The sequence below is a fragment of the Tamandua tetradactyla genome, chromosome 20 (genome assembly GCF_023851605.1).
Source record: "Tamandua tetradactyla isolate mTamTet1 chromosome 20, mTamTet1.pri, whole genome shotgun sequence".
NCBI lineage: Eukaryota > Metazoa > Chordata > Mammalia > Pilosa > Myrmecophagidae > Tamandua > Tamandua tetradactyla.
In genome coordinates, this window is record NC_135346.1 from 63,757,592 (window position 1) to 63,777,430 (window position 19,839).

The 19,839-nt window shown below is 36.0% G+C and overlaps 1 protein-coding gene across 1 annotated transcript in view; it reads right to left on the bottom strand.

Annotated features, from left to right (window-relative positions):
- Positions 1–1,033: 1,033 nt before the first annotated feature.
- The window catches only part of LOC143664254 (uncharacterized), a 34,621-nt gene continuing 15,815 nt past the window's right edge, over positions 1,034–19,839 (bottom strand). The window contains 6 exon segments of the mRNA XM_077137934.1: positions 1,034–2,279; positions 2,736–2,803; positions 3,312–3,407; positions 4,203–4,329; positions 5,743–5,828; positions 11,386–11,466. Coding sequence (XP_076994049.1) covers positions 1,089–2,279; positions 2,736–2,803; positions 3,312–3,407; positions 4,203–4,329; positions 5,743–5,828; positions 11,386–11,413 — 1,596 coding nt within the window. The 5' untranslated portion in view covers positions 11,414–11,466 and the 3' untranslated portion in view covers positions 1,034–1,088.

Sequence of the window (19,839 nt, forward strand, 5' to 3'; positions counted from 1 at the left end):
TGATCTAATTTTACATTATTACAAAATTCTTCATTAAACATTCCCAGGTCACTTCACAATCCTACATTACTTTACTACATATTTTCAATCAAAGATTTTTCAAAATTCTGGATTCTTTGATGAATTGGATACCTATAAATTGTATTATTTTCAGTCTGCATTTTCTGATGTGAAATCTAGCTGATGTTTTTTACCTATTTCACCCTCAGGAATGTTTCCGCTTCAGTGAAACAACATTAATGCTACTAGGAATTGAGTGCTCACTGAAGATTTTCCTTCATTTATGATCCCAAGTGTGTTTTAAATTACTACACATCCAACAAATGAGAATTACTACATATCCTACAAATGAAGTATGAATAAATGATTTATATTGATTCTCATTGAATGACTTCCAGCATAAATTATTCAGCTCCCTCTAAGGGTTGTGTACTTTCAATAAAAATTTTTCATGATAATTTTTGGTGCTCTTCCTTATATTAAATTTTCTTTCATACACCAAGGTTTGTCCTTGACTAAATGGTTGTACACATGGATTACAAGCCTTATGTTTCTCTCCTGTTGTGTTCATTCATTTTTTTAAAGGTTAATATAAATTTAGGCATTCCCACACTGATTACAGAGGTGGAATTTCTCTGGTTTGTTTATGTCTTAGAGCATTAGTGAGGACTTCTACTTTTCTATATATATAGTGTTAGTTCACTAATTTTGTATACCATCAAACCATCAGCACAAGGTTTTGCTACACAGATGACATTTATATGGAGTTTTTTTTAAGTATGAAATCACTTATAATAGCTTAAGTAGCAAAGATGACAACAAACTCTTTCTTGTTGACTACAAACATAGCATTTCTTCAATTTGAGTTCTGTGGGCTGTTAAAGGTTAATTTTATGGCTGCAATCTCTTATATACAGAAAATTGTTACTGAGTGCTGTCATACCATTTAAGGTCAAAATACTGTCTCATAACTTTCCATTTACATGCCTTTTATAGGGTGCCCCTCAACTTGGAATTCCCTAGGATTGCTTAAGGTTACAAAAAAAATTAAGGTTTTCCTATTCACACAGACAGTCATACCATTTCTCTCAAGTGTGAGTCCTCTCATGTTGTTTAAGGCCAGAACAACGGGTGAAGGCTTTCCCACATAAATGACATTCATATGGTTTTTCTCCAGTGTGAGTTCTCTCATGAACTCTAAGATGAGAACATGTAGTGTACGCTTTCCCACATAGGTGGCACTCGTAGGGTTTCTCTCCAGTGTGAGTCCTCTCGTGTTGTCTACGACCAGAACAAGCAGTGAATGCTTTCCCACATAGGTGACATTCAAAGGGTTTCTCTCTAGTGTGAGTCCTCTCATGTTGTCTAAGGCCAGAAGAACGGGTGAAGCCTTTTCCACAGAGATGGCATTCATATGGTTTCTCTCCATTGTGAATTATCTCATGTTGTTTAAGGTAAGAACGATGAGTGAAGGCTTTCCCACATATATGACATTCATAAGGTTTCTCTCCAGTATGAGTCTTTTCATGTTGTCTAAGGTGGGAACGATCAGTAAATGCTCTCCCACATACATGACATTCATAGGGTTTTTCTCCAGAGTGCGTTCTCTCATGGTTTCTAAGATAAGAACATGTCCTGAAGGCTTTCCCACATAGATGGCACTCATATGGTTTCTCTCCAGTGTGAATTCTCTCATGTAATCTAAGTGTAGAAGGCTGAGTGAAGGCTTTCCCACAAAGATGACATTGATATGGTTTCTCTCCTGTATGAGTACTCTCATGTTGTCTAAGGCCAGAACAATTGGTGAAGGCTTTCCCACACAGATGACATTCATAGGGTTTCTCACCAGTATGTGTCCTCTCATGTTGTCTAAGGCTAGTGCAGTGGGTGAAGACTTTCCAACATAGATGGCATTCATAGGGTTTTTCTCCATTGTGAATTCTCTCATGTTGTCTAAGGTAAGAATGATGAGTGAAGGCTTTCCCACACTGATGACATTCAAAGGGTTTCTCTCCAATGTTGGATCTATTGGATCGCCTAAGGCCAGAGGTTTGAATAAAGGCTTTACCACCTACATCATATTTAGATGATTTACTTCTAGTGTAAACTTGCTTAAGTTGATGAAAAGGTGACCAGTCATTGAAGGCTTTTCCAAAAAGTTTGTGGAAATAAGGTTTCTTTTCCTTCTGAATTAACACATGTTGAGAAACTGTGGACATGGGTCTGAATTCTTCTTCCAAATCATTAAATTTATAGGGATTCTGTGGAACTGGAGAGCTCTGCATTTGGGAAGCAGATGAGAGATTTAAAAGGTTTGTCCATATACATTCATTTAAATCTTTCTCTACTTATGAATTTTTGACAAATCATTCAGTAATGTTCCCCAATAAAATTTTTCCCATGTTAGCTATATATACACATCATTCTCCTTCATATGCAGAGAATTTGTCTATTGCAGCATTACAACTATGTAGCTTTCTGATTAATTTTGAAGTTGGCATGATGCTTCAATGATTAGGTATATGAGACATACTTATGCAATTGTCTTTTTATAAGAATTCAGGTTATGGTTATGTGTTCAAGATGATATTCCCTAAATTGAAAACATCCAGTCTTTTTGCTCAGTTAGTCTTTAATGTAACCTACAATTACTTAAGTGATTGTAATGAATTCCTAATTTATCACATTACCAGTTATCAATTTGGAAGATTAAAATTTACATCCATGCAACTTACCAACGATGTAATGGTAGATGATTCTTTTCTGCAGGTATTTTGTATGGGCACTTGTTCTTGTTCCCTGTCTGAGATGATAGAAAAAATACACAACAAATTGTTGAAGCATTAGAGGAATTAAAATGATGAAAAAGCCCAAATGTCCCGGTGAGTATCCTTTAAATATATATCCTTAATGAGGAACAAATATAAAATTAAGGAATACTTCAGAGGAAACTTGGGACAAATAGTAAGAATTTTCATTTTGAAATATGAGAAAAATAAAAACAACATAGGGTGGTGGAGAGGTAAAGAGAAAGGAAATATTCAAAGGTGGGACCAGGACAAGGGCTATTAAGTGAAAGCTTAACTCCAATGTTATGTGAATAATCACTTCCTTAAACCCAAAAACATATAAAGTAGACATGATAAATGTATGGAGAAATTACCACATGTGAGGAAAATTGCCCTGATATCCTCAGCTACATCTCTGAAAATATAACATATTAAGTAATTCTGCAATTGATATTTCCAAAGACTCTCTTATTCCCTGAGCAGATTTTTCCATGTACAGAAGCACAGGTTCCTAGAGCTCACCTGAACTCTGGTTTTGAAGAAATCCTACTCCTTCTCTCCATAATTCCTCTCCTTGCACCAATTGGGAAAGGACTTCTGATTTGCAGACTTGAAATCCTATTTGCAGGGAAAAGATAAATGGAGATAAATGGAGATTTGAGTCATGTGCAGAGAACAGTGGATGATAATCAAGTCCAGGGAAGGCTACCAAAGAAGAATAAGGTAAACTTTGAAATCCAGCCAAGGGAACTGTACCTAGCATACAGAATCAAGACAGTCCTTCACAGTCAAAGGGCTAACTCTTGATTTTGAGTCCAAATACAGGGAAGAACTCTGGTTTTATATGCTCATGCTCAAATTTAAAGAGACTGCAGAATCATCCATTTCTGGATGATTTCCAATCAGAGTAAAAAAAAATTCTGTATCTCCACAGCAGTTGGTTATTATTTCAAAAAGAATCCAACAAATGTAATCTCCACTAGAACTATATAGTTTCAATGTTAAGAAAAATATGCGTATTGTTTTTATTACTGTGGCATAAAGCCTCACAGCACTCCCTCAAATAGAATAATTATTGCAAAAATATTTAATCTACTTATTTATGATTTCAAAAAATATTCATTGAGTTCTCAGCACTGTTCAAAGTGTTGGAGATGAAGTAGCAACAAAAACTTTGAAACTGTAGTTAAAAAGATGATATTCTAATTGGGTAACTATGGGAAATTTGTAAAGGAATAGACTGTCTTAGGTAGTGTTTCATGTTATAAAATAATACTAAAATTAAAGGTGAAAAGCATAAAAAATAAAAATATTAAGCAATATGGAAAAGCTTTTCTAAACATTTACAGAACAGATGGGATAGATGACATATAGATGATAAATGGATACTTAGATAAATTTTGAGAGACTCACCTACTGAAACCAGATGACTGATGATCTCTGCCATCACATCTCTGAACAGGTTTCTCTGGGATGTGTCCAGGAGAGCCCATTCTTCTTTAGGGAAGTCTATAGCTACATCTTTAAATGCCAATGACTCCTAATACATCACAGACATTTGAGTTCAGACAAAGTCACCCCTACCAATGCAGAGCATGATGTTCAAGATCACAGCACTGAGTAAGCAGGGGCTGTATGTATATAGAAAGCTCAAACACTTTTGTGAGTTTCAGTCAGTTCATTCTCAGCACTGAAGTGACATCTGCATTTCATATATACACAATGATGCATACACATACTAAGAACAAAAATTGTATTATAAAGGAATATGAAGACATGGCATGATATAAGCTGGAATTTGTATAAAATATTCTTTTCCACCAATTTCATGTAAATTTATGGACTCTTCACAAGGTAATCTATGTCCATGATATGCAACTTTTAAACCATGAATCTAGTTATATTATTCCCATAGATGATCTCAGTTGCCTCTTATCTAGGAAATTGTTTAAAAACATATTAAGAATTTTTAAAGATTCAGTGAGCTAATATGCAAAGTACTTCCTATCTAAACACAATAAATTAGTCTATTATTCATTAACATGGCAGAAAACCTTGCAGAAAAGAGCAGTATTCTACACAACTAAAAAGGTTTCATATACCACTTGGGATTGGTAGGTGCTACCTCATTTAACAATTCACAACAGGTGATCACAATATGCCCCCAGCACACATCTTGGACTCCTGAAACTGTTCTACTGAAAAATGGCCCTAGACCATTACAGTAGTGTGAGATCTTCCATTTTATACTTTCCCTGGGACTTCCAAACACCAGTTTTCATTGTCTCTTTTTATCCTCATCTCACCTATCTTTTCAAGAGTAAAATAATTCTCATTTGTTCTGGTCTCCCTAATTCTTTAAAAATTTTTCACAGGGATATGAATTTTATTCTACTTACTATAGTGCTCTTAAAAGCATAAACAAAATAAAGGAAATACTTCTTCATTGACTCTTTTTATAAAATGTTAATAAAGTCAAATACAAAATTGGAAACTGGGCAATTGGTGACCAGTGGCTCAGTAGAATTGTAGTTATACTTTTTATAAGTTTTTCAAATGTACAATTATAATCTATCAATCTTAAGAAAATTAAAATTGGGGGAAAGAAAGGAGTCCTCTTTTCCTTTTATTATCTACCGTCATGTTCCTCTCAATAATACACAGCCTTCCATCCTAGCATATGTAACACTTGACTGATTAAACTCACCTGGTTAAACATCAGTCTCCCTTCTGAGTGTAATCTTCTGCTCATATTTATCTGTCATCTATTTAAAAAACATTTCTAAGTCAATCGGAGGCACTGACATTATCAACGAGTGCATTATTTCACAAATGTGGCCATGGGCTGATGAAAAAAACTGAATGCCTTTAGAGTACCCAAGCCAACAGGGGAAACCAGACCATTTTTGGCAACACAAGTGTAATTTCAGTTGAGTAAGAATTCCATACTCACCAGTGGATGCATTGTCAATAGCTCAACTGACAGCACTCTACTTCTTCATTTCCATTACAACCAGAAAAGAGCAGTAGTCAAGGAAACTGAGAATGGAGAAAGAAGCCATGAGACTGCAGTCTCTAGCGCACAATTTCCAGATCCCCCTCTCATGAATCCCAAGCTGTCACCTGGGGGTAACACCACATAATCACTAGGAACATGAAGTATACTCCAAATCAAATATGATGCAGACCCTACTTTTCCAGAGTCAAAATTAAAAAGGTCATTTCGACTTGAGCTAACAAATCAGGTATTAATAATTTTGCTATACAGATAAAACTTTATTTTTTTTCAATAAGAGAAGTTGTTGACTCAGAAAAACCATGGAGAAAGTACATATTGCACATACACCACCACTCTAACCCACATAGTTGTTCCGATTATTTCTCTTATTAATATGTAGCAATAGTGTGGAATTTTAGTTAAAATTGATTAAACAAATTTATCATAATATTAACTGTAATCTAATATTTAAATTAGGGTTTACCATTTATGCAGTACAATTCTATGGTTTTATGAAGTTCTTGTTCTGGTAACATTAGAAAACCTGAAATTTCCCACTTTAAACTATTTCAAATTATACAATTCAGCAGTGCTAATTACATTCTCAATGTGGTGTTACCATTGCAGCCATCCATTACTAAAGATTTTCCATCTTCCCTAACAGAAACTCTAAGCATAAACTTTCAATTTCCTACCCCTACCCCAGCCTCTGGTAACCCGTATTCTAGTTTCTAAATTTATGCATTTTTCATATTTTCATTTAAGTGAGCTCATATAATAGTTATCTCTCTTAATCTTTACACATTAAGTACATTAAACCATTAACAGATGTGGTTTCCAAATATTGTCTCCCATTCTCTGGGATATCTTTTTACTTTATGTTTGGATACACGTTTTAAATTTTCATGATGTCCTATTTTTCTGGTTTCCTTTGCTACTTGTGCTTTTGTTGTGAAGTATAAGAAACCATTGCCTAAAAGAAGGTAATGAAGAGATTTCCTTGTTTTCTTCTATAAATTTTATAGTTCAATGTTTTGTATTAAGTACAATAGAAGTGGGGAGAGACAGAGGGGTATTGATACAGTATTTTTGTATGCTGAATTTGGATAGAATAAAATGTGATTATTGTAGAATTAGGATTTTAAATTAAGTGCTAGTAAGCACAAAGAACATATCTGAAAAATACATACAGAAGGAAATGAGAAGGGGCTCAAAATGGTACACTACAAGTGTCAAAAATAGGAAAGTAAGAAAGAACAGAATTGAAAAACAAATGATTAAAATTTACAAAGACCAAGTAGCAAGATGGCAAAACAAAGTCTTGCATTTCCAGCCACTTCTTTAAATGTAAATGAATTAAATGTACCAATAAGAATAGAGAGGGTGTCAGAATGTATGAAAAAACATGACCCTACTATATGCTGTTTATAAGAGACTCAACTTATTCATACACACAGTTGTCTGGATGTGAAAATATGGGATAATAATTCCATTATATATGAAACAGAGTTTAAGTAGAAAACTGCTTCAACGAACAAACTGAATATACTGAAAAAGGGATCAATTCAACAAGAAATAACACACATATATAGAACAGCAAAGACATTGTATATGAAGAAAATACTGACAGGTATTAAGGAAGAAATAGTTGGTTACAAATTAATAGTAATATATTGGGTAGATGGAAATAGTAGCAGTCAATGAGAGGGAGGGATAAGGGGTATGGCATGTATGAGTTTTTTCTTTTTTCTTGTTTCTTTTTCTGAATTGATGCAAATGATCATAGTGATGAATAAACAATTTTGTGATGATATTGTGAGTTATTGATTATGTACCAAGAATGGAATGATCATATGGTAAGAATGTTCATGTTTGTATGCTGTTATGTTTAAAAAAATTTTTTTAATTAAAAAAATTAACAGTAAGACAATTCAACTGCACTACTCCCAATAATGCAGAGAACATCTAGACAGAAGATCAATAGCTACACAGAAGTCCTGAATGATATTATAATCCATCTAGACTTAGAACATTTTACCAACAACTATAGAACAAACATTCTTCTTTGGGCACATAGGTCATTCTACAGGATAGATATTAGTCTATGCCACAAAAAAATTTAAATAAATGTAAAATACTTGTTAAAATGTACTATAAGTGACCAGACATCAAGTAGGTATATGAATGAAACTGATCTGGATGGGACTAAGGTGTATCAGAAGACTTGGTAATCATCCATATTTTAAAATTTCAACTTTTGTGTGAGACCAAAAAGAGATGTTTATTTGGTGCAAAATTTATGTTTTGGGTGGTATATTTCCTAATTTAACTTGTATGGTCAGTTTAGTTGAACACCATAAATACATGGAACCTTCAAAAGGGCGTGAGATTTTGTTGGTTTGTCTAGGTTAGTGTGATGCCTCAGTAAATCCCAGAGTAATATGGACAGTAAATAAAGAAGTATTTACAAAGTCCCCTTGGGGGACTAGGGAGAAAGGGGGAAAAATTCAACTTCCTCATTTGGAGAATTTCTGATATGCTTGCAAACAATGGGGACAATCAAATCAGTAGGCCAAGTCCTTGATCTTCAGGTTCACCCCTATGAAACTTATTCCTGAAAAGAATGGACTAAGCTTACTTAAAGTTAGGCCTAAGAGTCACCCCAGACAATCTCTTTTGTTGCTCAGATGTGGCCTCTCTCTCTAAGCTAACATGGCAAGTGAACTTACTATCCTCCCCCTGCTATGTGGGACAAGACTCCCAGAAGTATAAATCTCCCTGAACATGGGACAGAAATCCTGGAATGAGTCGGGACCCAGCAAAGGATTGAGAAAACCTTTCCAACCAAAAGGGCTGAGAGAAATGAGAAAAAAATAAAGTTTCAGTGGCTGAGAGATTTCAAACAGAGTTTAGAGGTTATCCTGGAGGTTATTATTGCACATTATATAGATATCGCCTTTTTAGTTTAAGGTGCATTGGAGTGGTCAGAGGGGAATATCTGAAACTGCAGAGCTGTGTTCCAGTAGTCTTGCTTCTTGAAGATGATTGTATAATGATATAGCTTTTGCAATGTGATTTTGTGATTGTGAAAACCTTGTGTCTGATGCTCCTTTTATCTAGGGTATGGACAAATGAGTAAAAATATGAATAAAAATAAATAATAGGAGGAACAAAAGTTAAAATAAATTGAGTAGATTGAAATACTAGTGGTCAATAAGAGGAAGAGGTAAGGGATATGGGGCTGTATTAGTTTTTTCTTTTTTCTTTTTTTTTTTGGAGTAATGCAAATGTTCAAAAAAATGATCAGGGTGATGAATACACAACTATGTGATGATATTGTGAGCCACTGATTGTACACCATGTATGGAATAGTTGTATGTTAAGAATGTTTGTAAGTTTTATCAATAAAAATATTTTTTAAAATGCACTTTGAAAACTATTGTTTTTTTTGTATTTGTTATATTTCACAATAAAAACATTTTAAAACTACTGAATTCATACAATATATGCTTTACAACCACAATGGGATAAAGCCCCAAAACAATAATGGAGGGAGAACTGGAAATTTCATAAATATTTAGAAATTAAAATAACCACTTTTTTCCCAAAATAACTTTATTAATATGCCATACAATTCATGCAAAGTGCACAACAAATAGCTTTTAGAATAATCACAGAACCATGCTTTCATCACAACAATCAACTTTAGAATATTTTTCATAGCTTCAATAAGAAAAATCCCATGCCCCTTATACAATTCTTTTGATGCTTAGTCTTACAACTGAATGGTGAACAGTAAAGTATTACTGTTAACTATAATCATTGGTTTGCATTACATGTACTTTAACCCCATTTACTATCCTATATTAATGCCTTGCAATTATGACATACATTTGTTCTACTTCATGGAAGAATACTCTCATGTTTGTGCTATTAACCACCTTCATTATCCACAAGAGGGTTCTATAGTTTATACAGTTCCTTGTTTCATCTTTTAGTTTTCCTTCTCCTGATATACATTACTCTAAGCTCAGAGCTTAATGGCAAAAGACTGAAAACTTTGATCTAATATCAGAAACAAAACAGGGATGTGCACTGTCAACACCTTTATTCCACACTGTACTAGAAGTTCTAGCTAGAGCAACTGGGTAAGAAAAGGAAATAAAAGGCGTCAAGATTGGGAAGGATAAAGTAAAACATTCACATTTGCAGAGGACATGATCCTAGAATTAGAAAGTCCAGAAATATCTAGAACAAAATCACAAGAAATATATTAGTTCACTAATGTAGTGGGGTAAAAGATCAATGTACACAAATCAGTACTGTTTCTAGACTAGTAATACGCAATTTGAAGAAGAACTCAAGAAAAAAATTCCATTTACAATAGCAATAGAAAAACTTTAATAATCTACGAATAAACATAACCACCTAGTGTTAAGCAAAGAGTAGACTAAAGAAGAAATCACTGGAGGAAATTAAGAAATATCTTCAGATAATAAAAATGAAAACATAACGTTCAAAAATTTAGGCAGAAAAAAAAACCTATGTGGGAGGGCAAGATGGTGACTTAGTGAAGTGTGGAATTTAGTATGTCCTCCAGAGCAGTTAGTAAATAACCAGGAACAGGACAGAACAACTGCTGGGGTTACTTCAGTGACTAGACACACAGTGCATACCTGTCTGGACCAGGGGGACCAGCTAAGACCCTACACGGAACTATAAGTCCCCCAAGCCATGGAGGCCAATGCCTCTCCCCTATGGGCATGGCAGGCTGATCTGAGGGGAAAGGAAACAGTCTTTACTAGCAGCAAAGGCTTAGCTCAAGCAAGCGCCACTTGCAGAATTAATTTACAAATTCTGACTACCAAAAATAGGTTCCCAGCACAGACATACCTGGAAAAAGCACTAAAGATACCAGGAGCTTTTGTCCAGACAGAGAGGGGGCGGGGCTGATGGAAAAAAGAGGAATTTTGAGTCCGGCAGCACAAAATACTTCAAAAAGGCTGGCCCCCAAGAAAAGAGGGCATCTAGAGCCTGGAGGTATATATAGCCATATACAACTTAGGCTCTTGATTGACAAAACTGAGGAGCAGGGGTCCTGCTCTGAAAAGGCTTTTTTCCCCTACTCCTTAGTGGTGCAATAGATAAAAGTAGAAGCCTTCTTTCAGGCTCCAGCACTGTCCCAGGCAAAGACAGAATTAAGCTTGTCTAAGAAACAAAGTAACTATGCAGGTGAAAGGAGTTAATTCCCCAAAGGTTGTATGTTCCCCAAGAGAAAGGTGGGGCCCAGCTCAAGTGGAATTTCTCCTTCAAGGAATTCAGGCCCCAGGGACTGGAAAACTGAAGCAATTAATGCCAGCCTACAACCTCACCTCTGTCTCAACCATGCCCCTGGCAGGGACAGTCTGCTGAAATTAAAAGCAGCACATTATTTTACACTAGTAAGAAGCTATAGGCAGATAACTACCACATGCTGGGCAGGATAGGAAAAGTAGAGTCTAGAGGCTTCACAGGAAAGCTTGACAATCTACTCGTTCTCACCCTCAGGAAAAGCTGATACAGGTTACACCCTCCTCCTGAGACATGGGTCTTTCTTACCTGGAAAAATCTGATTGTGGTCAATCATATCTGAGGAGATCCTCCTCCTCAAAACAATGTTCCAAATAGGCAGTTAAGAACCTGGAAGACAAGGGGTGAAAAATTCTGATCAGTTAAAGAGAAGCTAGGCTAGAATTCTAGAATAAATTGAATGGAATGCATAAAAATAGATAGAGAACAAAGCCAACCAATAAGAAAACTCTAGGTCAAAGTGAAACAACCTCCAGTATAAATGAATCAAAGAAATCAAATGCTTAGAGGCCAGCAAAATATAACAAATCATACTAGGAAAACTGAAGATATGGCCCAGTCAAAGAAAGAAACCAGCATTTCAAATGAGATACAGGAGTTGAAACATCTAATTAGGATGTTTGAACAGACATGCAAAACCACACCAAAAATAAAATCAATGAGTTGAGGGAAGATATGACAAAAGACATGAAAGATATAAAGAATATATTGAGTGAAACTAAAGAACTCAGAAGTTTGAAAAAATAAATGGCAGAACTTATGGAAATGAAAGGAACAGAAGAGATAAAAACAACAACAACAAGGGAGACCTACAATACCAGATTTAAAGAGGTAGAAGAAAGGATTAGTGAACTAGAGGACAGGACAACTGAAACCCTACACACAAAAGAACACAGAGAAAAGAATGGAAGACATGAACAGGAACAGGGGTCCTACTCTGAGAAGGATTTTTCTCTTTCTTCTTTGTGGCTGTGCTTCTACAAAGCCTGGACTGCTTTTGGATACAGCAGCAGGGCTTCTCAGGCTCCAACTGCCCCAGGCATAGGTGGAAACAGTATTTTTTGAGAGTTTGTCTGGAGCCTGTGTCTTTTCCAGGAGAGGGGTGGGGCCCAGCTCAGGTGGATTCCCTCCCTCAAGGAATTCAGACACCAGGCTTAGGAAAACTAAAGCGATTAAAGCCAGCCTACAACCTCTCCTCTATGTCCACCATGCCCCCAGCAGGGAGATTCTGCTGAAGTTAAAGGTACCACATCACTTTATGCTGGTGGGACTTGCAGACAAGTGCCACATACTGGGCAGGATAGGAAAAACAAAGAGTCCAGAGACTTCATGGGAGAGTCTTTCAAACTGCTGGGTCTCACCCTCAGAGAAACTGATGCAGGTGATTCTTTCTTCCTGACAGGAGGCCAGTTTGGTCTGGGAAATTCTGGTTGGGGTCTAAATACATAAATAGACCCTCCTAAGGGTGGAGGAAAAAGGCACCAAACAGAAAGGGCAAGAAACAAGAAAACAAGAACTGAAAAATTCTGCTCTGTTAAACAAAACCTAAGCTTGAGGTCCAGAAAAAGCTGAACTGAATGTCAAAGAACAGATAGACAACAAATTCATCCAGCAAGAAAATCCTAGGTAAAAGAAGTGAAAACAACCTCCATAATAAACTAATTAAGGTAATTAAATGCTTAGATGCCAGCCAAAAATAATGAATCACACTAGGAAAATTGAAGATATGGCCCAGTCAAAGGAACAAGCCAACAATTAAAATGAGATACAGGAGCTGAAACAATTAATTCAGAATATACGAACAGACATGGAAAACCTCATCAAAAACCAACTCAATGAATTGAGGGAAGATATGAAGAAGGCAAGGAATGAACAAAAAGAAGAAATGGAAAGTCTGAAAAAACAAATCACAGAAATTATGGGAATGAAAGACACAGCAGAAGAGATGAAAAAAACAATGGAAACTGTGTTAGTTAGATTCAGTTGTCAACTTGGCCAGGTGAGCATACCTAGTCTTGTTGCTGTGGACATAAGCCAATGGTACGTGAACCTCATCTGTTGCTAATTACATCTGCAGTTGGCTAGGAGGCGTGTCTGCTGCAATGAATGACGTTTGACTTAATTGGCTGGCGCTTAAATGAGAGAACACAATGTAGCACAGCCTAAGCAGCTCAGCATTCCTCATCTCAGCACTTGCAGCTCAGCCCAGGCCTTTGGAGAGGCAGAAAGAAGTCATCCACGGGGAAAGTTGTTGGAACCCAGGGGCCTGGAGAGAAGACCAGCAGAGACCAGCCTGTGCCTTCCATGTAAGAAAGAACTTCAGTGGAAAGTTAGCTGCCTTTCCTCTGAAGAACTAACAAAATAAATCCCCTTTTATTAAAAGCCAATCCATCCCTGGTGTGTTGCATTCCGGCAGCTAGCAAACTAGAACAGAAACCTACAATGGTAGATTTTGAGAGGCAGAGGATAGGATTAGTGAACTGGAGGATGGAACATCTGAAATCTGACAAGAAACAGAAACTATAGGGAAAAAAATGGAAAAATATGAGTAGGGACTCAGGGAATTGAATGATAATACGAAGCACACAAATATACGTGTTGTGGGTGTCCCAGAAGGAGAAGAGAAGGGAAAAGGAGGAGAAAAACTAATGGAGGAAATTATCACTGAAAATTTCCCAACCCTTATGAAAGACTTAAAATTACAGATCCAAGAAGTGCACCATACCCCAAAGAAAATAGATCCAAATAGGTGTACTCCAAGATACTTACCTAATCAGATTGTCAGAGGTCAAAGAGAAAGAGAGGATCTTGAAAGCAGCAAGATAAAAGCAATCCATCACATACAAGGGAAACCCAATAAGACTATGCATAGATTTCTCAGCAGAAACCATGGAGGCGAGAAGACAGTGGGATGATATATTTAAATTACTAAAAGAGAAAAACTGCCAACCAAGAATTCTATACCCAGCAAAAAATGAAGGAGAAATTAAAACATTTTCAGACAAAAAATCACTGAGAGAATTTCTGATCATTAGACCAGCTCTGCAAGAAATACAAAAGGCAGATACAAATCTTGCCTCTAGCGCAAGAAATATCTGCACTAGAGGCAGATACAAAAAGACAGGAGAGAGAGGTGTGGAGAAGACTGTAGAAATGAAGACTATCTCGTAAAGGTAAAAAGAAGAAAAATTAGATATGACATATAAAATCCAAAGTCAAAATGGTAGAAGAAAGTACTACCTGTGCAGTAATAACACGAAATGTTAATGGATTAAACTCCCCAATCAAAAGACATAGACTGGCAGAATGGATTAAAAAACAGGACCCATCTATACAGAAGATGCATTTTAGACCCAAGGATAAACATAGGTTGAAAGTGAAAGGTTGGGAAAAGATATTCCATGCAAATAACAATTAGAAAAGAGCAGGAGTAGCTATACTAATATTCAACAAATTAGACTTCAAATGTAAAACAGTTAAAAGAGACAAAGAAAGATACTATGTATTAATAAAAGGAACAATTCAACAAGAAGACATAACAATCGTAAATATTTATGCAATGAGCCAGAGTGCTCCAAAATACATGAGGCAAACACTGAAAAGAAAAACAGACACATCTACCATCATGGTTGGAGACTTCAATTTCTCACTCTCATCAATGGACAGAACATCTAGACAGAGGATCAATAAAGAAACAGAGAATTTGAATAATACAATAAACGAACTAGTCTTACACATTTATAGAACATTACACCGCACAACAGTAGGATACACCTTTTTCTCATGTGCTCATGAATCATTCTCAAGGATAGATCATATGCAGGGTTACAAAGCAAATCTCAATAAATTTAAGAAGATTGAAATCACATAAAACACTTTCTTGGATCATAATGGAATGAACTTGGAAATCAATAATAAGCAGAGGGCCAGAAAATTCACAAATATATGGAGACTCAACAAAACACTCTTAGACAATTTCTTCAAGGGAGAAATTATACGAGAAATAAGTAAATATCTTGAGGCAAATGAAAATGAAAACACAACATATCAAAATTTATGGGATGCAGCAAGGTCAGTGCTAAGAGGGAAATTTATTGCCCTAAATGCTTACATCAAAAAGAAAAAAGACCAAACATTGAGGAATTAACTGTTCATTTGGAAGAAGTAGAGAAAGAACAGCAAACTAACCCCAAAGCAAGCAAAAGGAAAGAAATAACAAAGATTAGAGCAGAAATAAATGAAATTGAGAACAAGAAAACAACTGAGAAAAATCAACAAAACCAGAAGTTGGTTCTAAGTGAAAATCAGTAAAACTGATGGATCCTTAGCAAGGCTGACAAAAAGAAGAAGAGAGAGGATGCAAATCAATCAGAAATGGAAGAGAAGACATAACCACTGACCCTGAAGAAATAAAGGAGGTAATGAGAGGATACTATGAACAACTTTATGCTACAAACTAGACAACATAGATGAAATAGACAATTTCCTGGAAAGGCATGAACAACCAACATTGAGTCAAGAAGAAATAGACAACCTCAACAAACCAATCAAAGTAAAGAGATCAAATCAGTCATCAAGAAGCTCCCCAAATAGACAAGTCCAGGACCAGATGACTTCACATGCGAATTCTGCCAAACGTTCAAAAAAGAATTAGTACCAATCCTGCTCAAACTCTTCAAAAAAAATTGAAGATGAGAGGCTACCTAACACATTCTATGAAGCCAACATCACCCTCATACCAAAGCCAGACAATGATACTACAAGAAAAGAAAATTACACACCAATCTCTCTAATGAGTAAAGATGCAAAAACCCTCAACAAAATTCTTGCAAATTGAATCCAGCAGCACATTAAAAGAATTATAACTATGACCAAGTAGGATTCATCCCAGGTATGGAAGGATGGTTCAATATAAGAAAATCAATTAATGTAATACACCATATCAACAAATCAAAGCAGAAAAAACACAGGATCATCTCGATTGATGGAGAAAAGGCATCTGACAAAATTCAACATCTTTTCCTGTTGAAAACACTTGAAAGGACAGGAATAGAAGGGAACTTCCTCAACATGATAAAGGGAATATATGAAAAATCCACAGCTAACATCATCCTTAATGGGGAAAAACTGAAAAATTTCCCCCTAAGATCAGGAACAAGACAAGGATGTCCACTATCACCATTATTATTCAACACTGGTTTGGAAGTTCTAGCCAGAGCAATTAGACAAGAAAAAGAAATGCAAGGCATCAAAATTGGAAAGGAAGAAGTAAAACTCTTACTGTTTGCTGATGATATGATATTATATGTTGGAAACCTCAAAAACTCCACACAAAACTACTAGAGCTAATAATAGAGTACAGCAAAGTGGCAGGTTACAAGATCAACACTCAAAAATCTGTAGTGTTTCTATACAATAGTAATGAACAATCTGAGGGGAAAATCAAGGAAAAATTCCATTCAAAAATGCAACCAAAAAATTAAAATATTTAGGAATAAATTTAACTAAGGATGTAAAAGACCTATACAAAGAAAACTACAAGAAATTGCTAAAAGAAATCACAGAAGACCATAATAAATGGAAGGGCAACCCATGTTCATGGATTGGAAGACTAAATATAGTTAAGATGTCAGTTCTACCTAAATTGATTTGTACTTTCAATGCAATACCAATTAAAATCTCCAAAACTTACTTTTAAGAAATACAAAAACCAATAACTAAATTTATCTGGAAGGGCAGGATGCTCTGAATAGCTAAAAATATCTTGAGAAAGAAAAATTAAGTGGGAGGTCACACTACCTGACTTAATAAGGTGTATTATGAAGTTACAGTGGTCAAAACAGCATGGTACTGGCATAAAGATAGATATACTGACTGATGGAACTGAATAGTGTAATCAGATATAGACCCTCTCGTCTGTCAATAATTGATCTTTGATAAGGCAGTCAAGCTAACTCACCTGGGATAGAACAGTCTCTTCAGTAAGTGGTACTTAGAGAACTGGATATCCACATGCAAAAGAATGAAAGAGGATCCATACCTCACATCCTGTACAAAAATTAACTCAGAATGGATCAAAGACCTAAACATTAGGACTAAGACCATTAAATTTTTAGAAGAAAATGAAGGGAAAGATCTTATAAATCTTATGAGAGGAGACATTCCTACATCTTACACCCAAAGCATGAGCATAGAAGAAAGAAAGAGATAAATGGGAACTCCTCAAAATTAAACACTTTTATGAATCAAAGAACTTTGTCAAGAAAGTAAAAAAACAGCCTACACAATGGGAGACAATATTTGGAAATGATATATCAGATCAGGGTCTAGTACCCAGAATATATGAAGAGATTGTTCAAACAACAACAAAAAGACAAACAACCAACTACAAAATGGTCAAAAGACATGAACAGACACTTCTCAGAAGAGGAAATACAAATGGTTAAAAGGCATAAGAAAAGATACTCAATTTCCCTGGCAATTAGGGAAATGCAAATCAAAACCACAATAAGATATCATCTCACACCCACCAGAATGGCTATTATCAATAAAACAGAAAACAACAAGTGCTGGAGAGGACGTGGAGAAAGAGGCACACTCATCCCCTGTTGGTGGGAATGTAAAATGGTACAACCACTGTGGAAGGCAGTTTGGTGTTTCCTCAAGAAGCTAAGTATAGAATAGCCATATGGTCCCACAATACCATTACTAGGTGTGCTGGTTTGAAAGGAAGTATGCCCCCTAAGAAAAGCCATGTTTTAATATAAATTCCATTTCATAAAGGTAGAATAATTCCTATTCAATACTGCATATTTGAAACTGTAATGAGATCATCTCCCTGGTTGATGTGATTTAGTCAAGAATGGTTGTTAAACTGGATTAGGGGATGAAATGTCTCCATCCATATGAGTGGGTCATGATTGGTTTATTGGAGTCCTATAAAAGAGAAAATATTTTGGAGAATGAGAGATTCAGAGAGAGCAGAGAATGCTGCAGCACCATGAAGTAGAGAGTCCACCAGCCAGTGACCTTAGGAGATGAAGAAGGAAAACGCCTCCCGGGGAGCTGGTATCTTTCCCTGGATGTCTCTGATTGGACATTTCTATAGACTTGTTTTAATTGGGACATTTTCTTGGCCTTATTAAATTCCCCTTGTTAAAAACCGTTCCGTTTCTGGTATATTGCATTCCAGCAGCTAGCAAACTAGAACACTAGGTATCTATTCAGGGGACAGGAGGGCAAGGACACTAACAGACATTTGCACATCAATGTTTATAGCAGCATCATTTACAGTTGCAAAGAGATGGACACAGCCCAAATGTCGATCAACTGGCAAGTGGCTAAACAAGCTGTGGTGTATATATACGATGGAATATTACACAGCTGTAAGAGAGAATAAACTCACGAAGCATGCAACAACATGGATGGACCTTGAGGACATTAAGCTGAGTGAGATAAGCCAGAAATGAAAGGACAAAAACTGTACGGTCTCACTGATATGAACTAACATTAATGAATGAATGAAATTGGAGAATTTCAGTTAAGAACAGAGGCTATCAGGAGATAGAAATAGGGTAGATATTGGGTAATTGGAACTGAAGGGATACAGATGGTGCAACAGGACTGATTGTAAAAATTCAGAAATGTATAGCACAATACTACCTAATTGTAGCATAATAATGTTGGTACGCTGAATGTGAGAATGATAGAGGGAGGAGGACTGGGGTGCAAATGAAACCAGAAGAAAAGATAGATTATAAAGACTGAGATGGTACAATCTAGGAAAGCCTAGAATGTACAACGATAGGGACTAAATGTAAAAATTTGAAAAGGTTTTTGCATGAGGAAGAACAAAGGAATGTCAACAATTCAGGGTGTTGAAAATAGATGGTAATTCATATTTTAAAACTTTAACTTACGTGTGAGACTAAAGCAAAAAATGTTTATTTGGTACAAAATTTATATTTTGACTAGTGCATCTCCTAATACAACTTATACAGACAGTTTAACTGAATACCATAAGTACATGGAACGTTGAATAGGGCATGGGATTTTGTAAGTTTGTACAGAGTGATGCCCTGATAAATCCCAAACAATAAATTAAAAAGTATTTGCAAAGTCCCCTTGGGTGAACAACAAGAAAGGGGGGGAATTTAAATTCTCCATTTGGAGTATTACTGATATTCTTGCAAGTAGTGAGGACAACCAAATCTATAGGTTGAGCCCTCAATCTTGGGGTTTGTATATATGAAACTTATCCCACAAAGGATAGGCTATGCCTACTTAAAATTAGGCCTAAGAGTCACCCTTTGAGAATCTCTTTTGTTGCTCAGATGTGGCCTATCTCTCTCTCAGTCAACATGGCAAGCAAACTCACTGCCCTCCCCTTCTCTACATGGGACATGACTTCCAGGGATACAAACCTCCCTGGCAACATGGGACAGAAATCCTAGGATGATCTGGGACTCACTATCAAGGGATTGAGGAAACATTCTCGACCAAAAGGGGGAAGAGAGAAATGAGACTAAATAAAGTGTCAGTGGCTGAGAGATGTGTATTAGCTAGAAGGAAGTTCCTGAAACTGTAGAGCTGTGTTACAGTAGCCATGTTTCTTGAATATGATTGTATAATGATATAGCTTTCATAATGTAACTGTGTGATTGTGGAAACCTTGTGTCTGATGCTTCTTTCATTTACAGTATG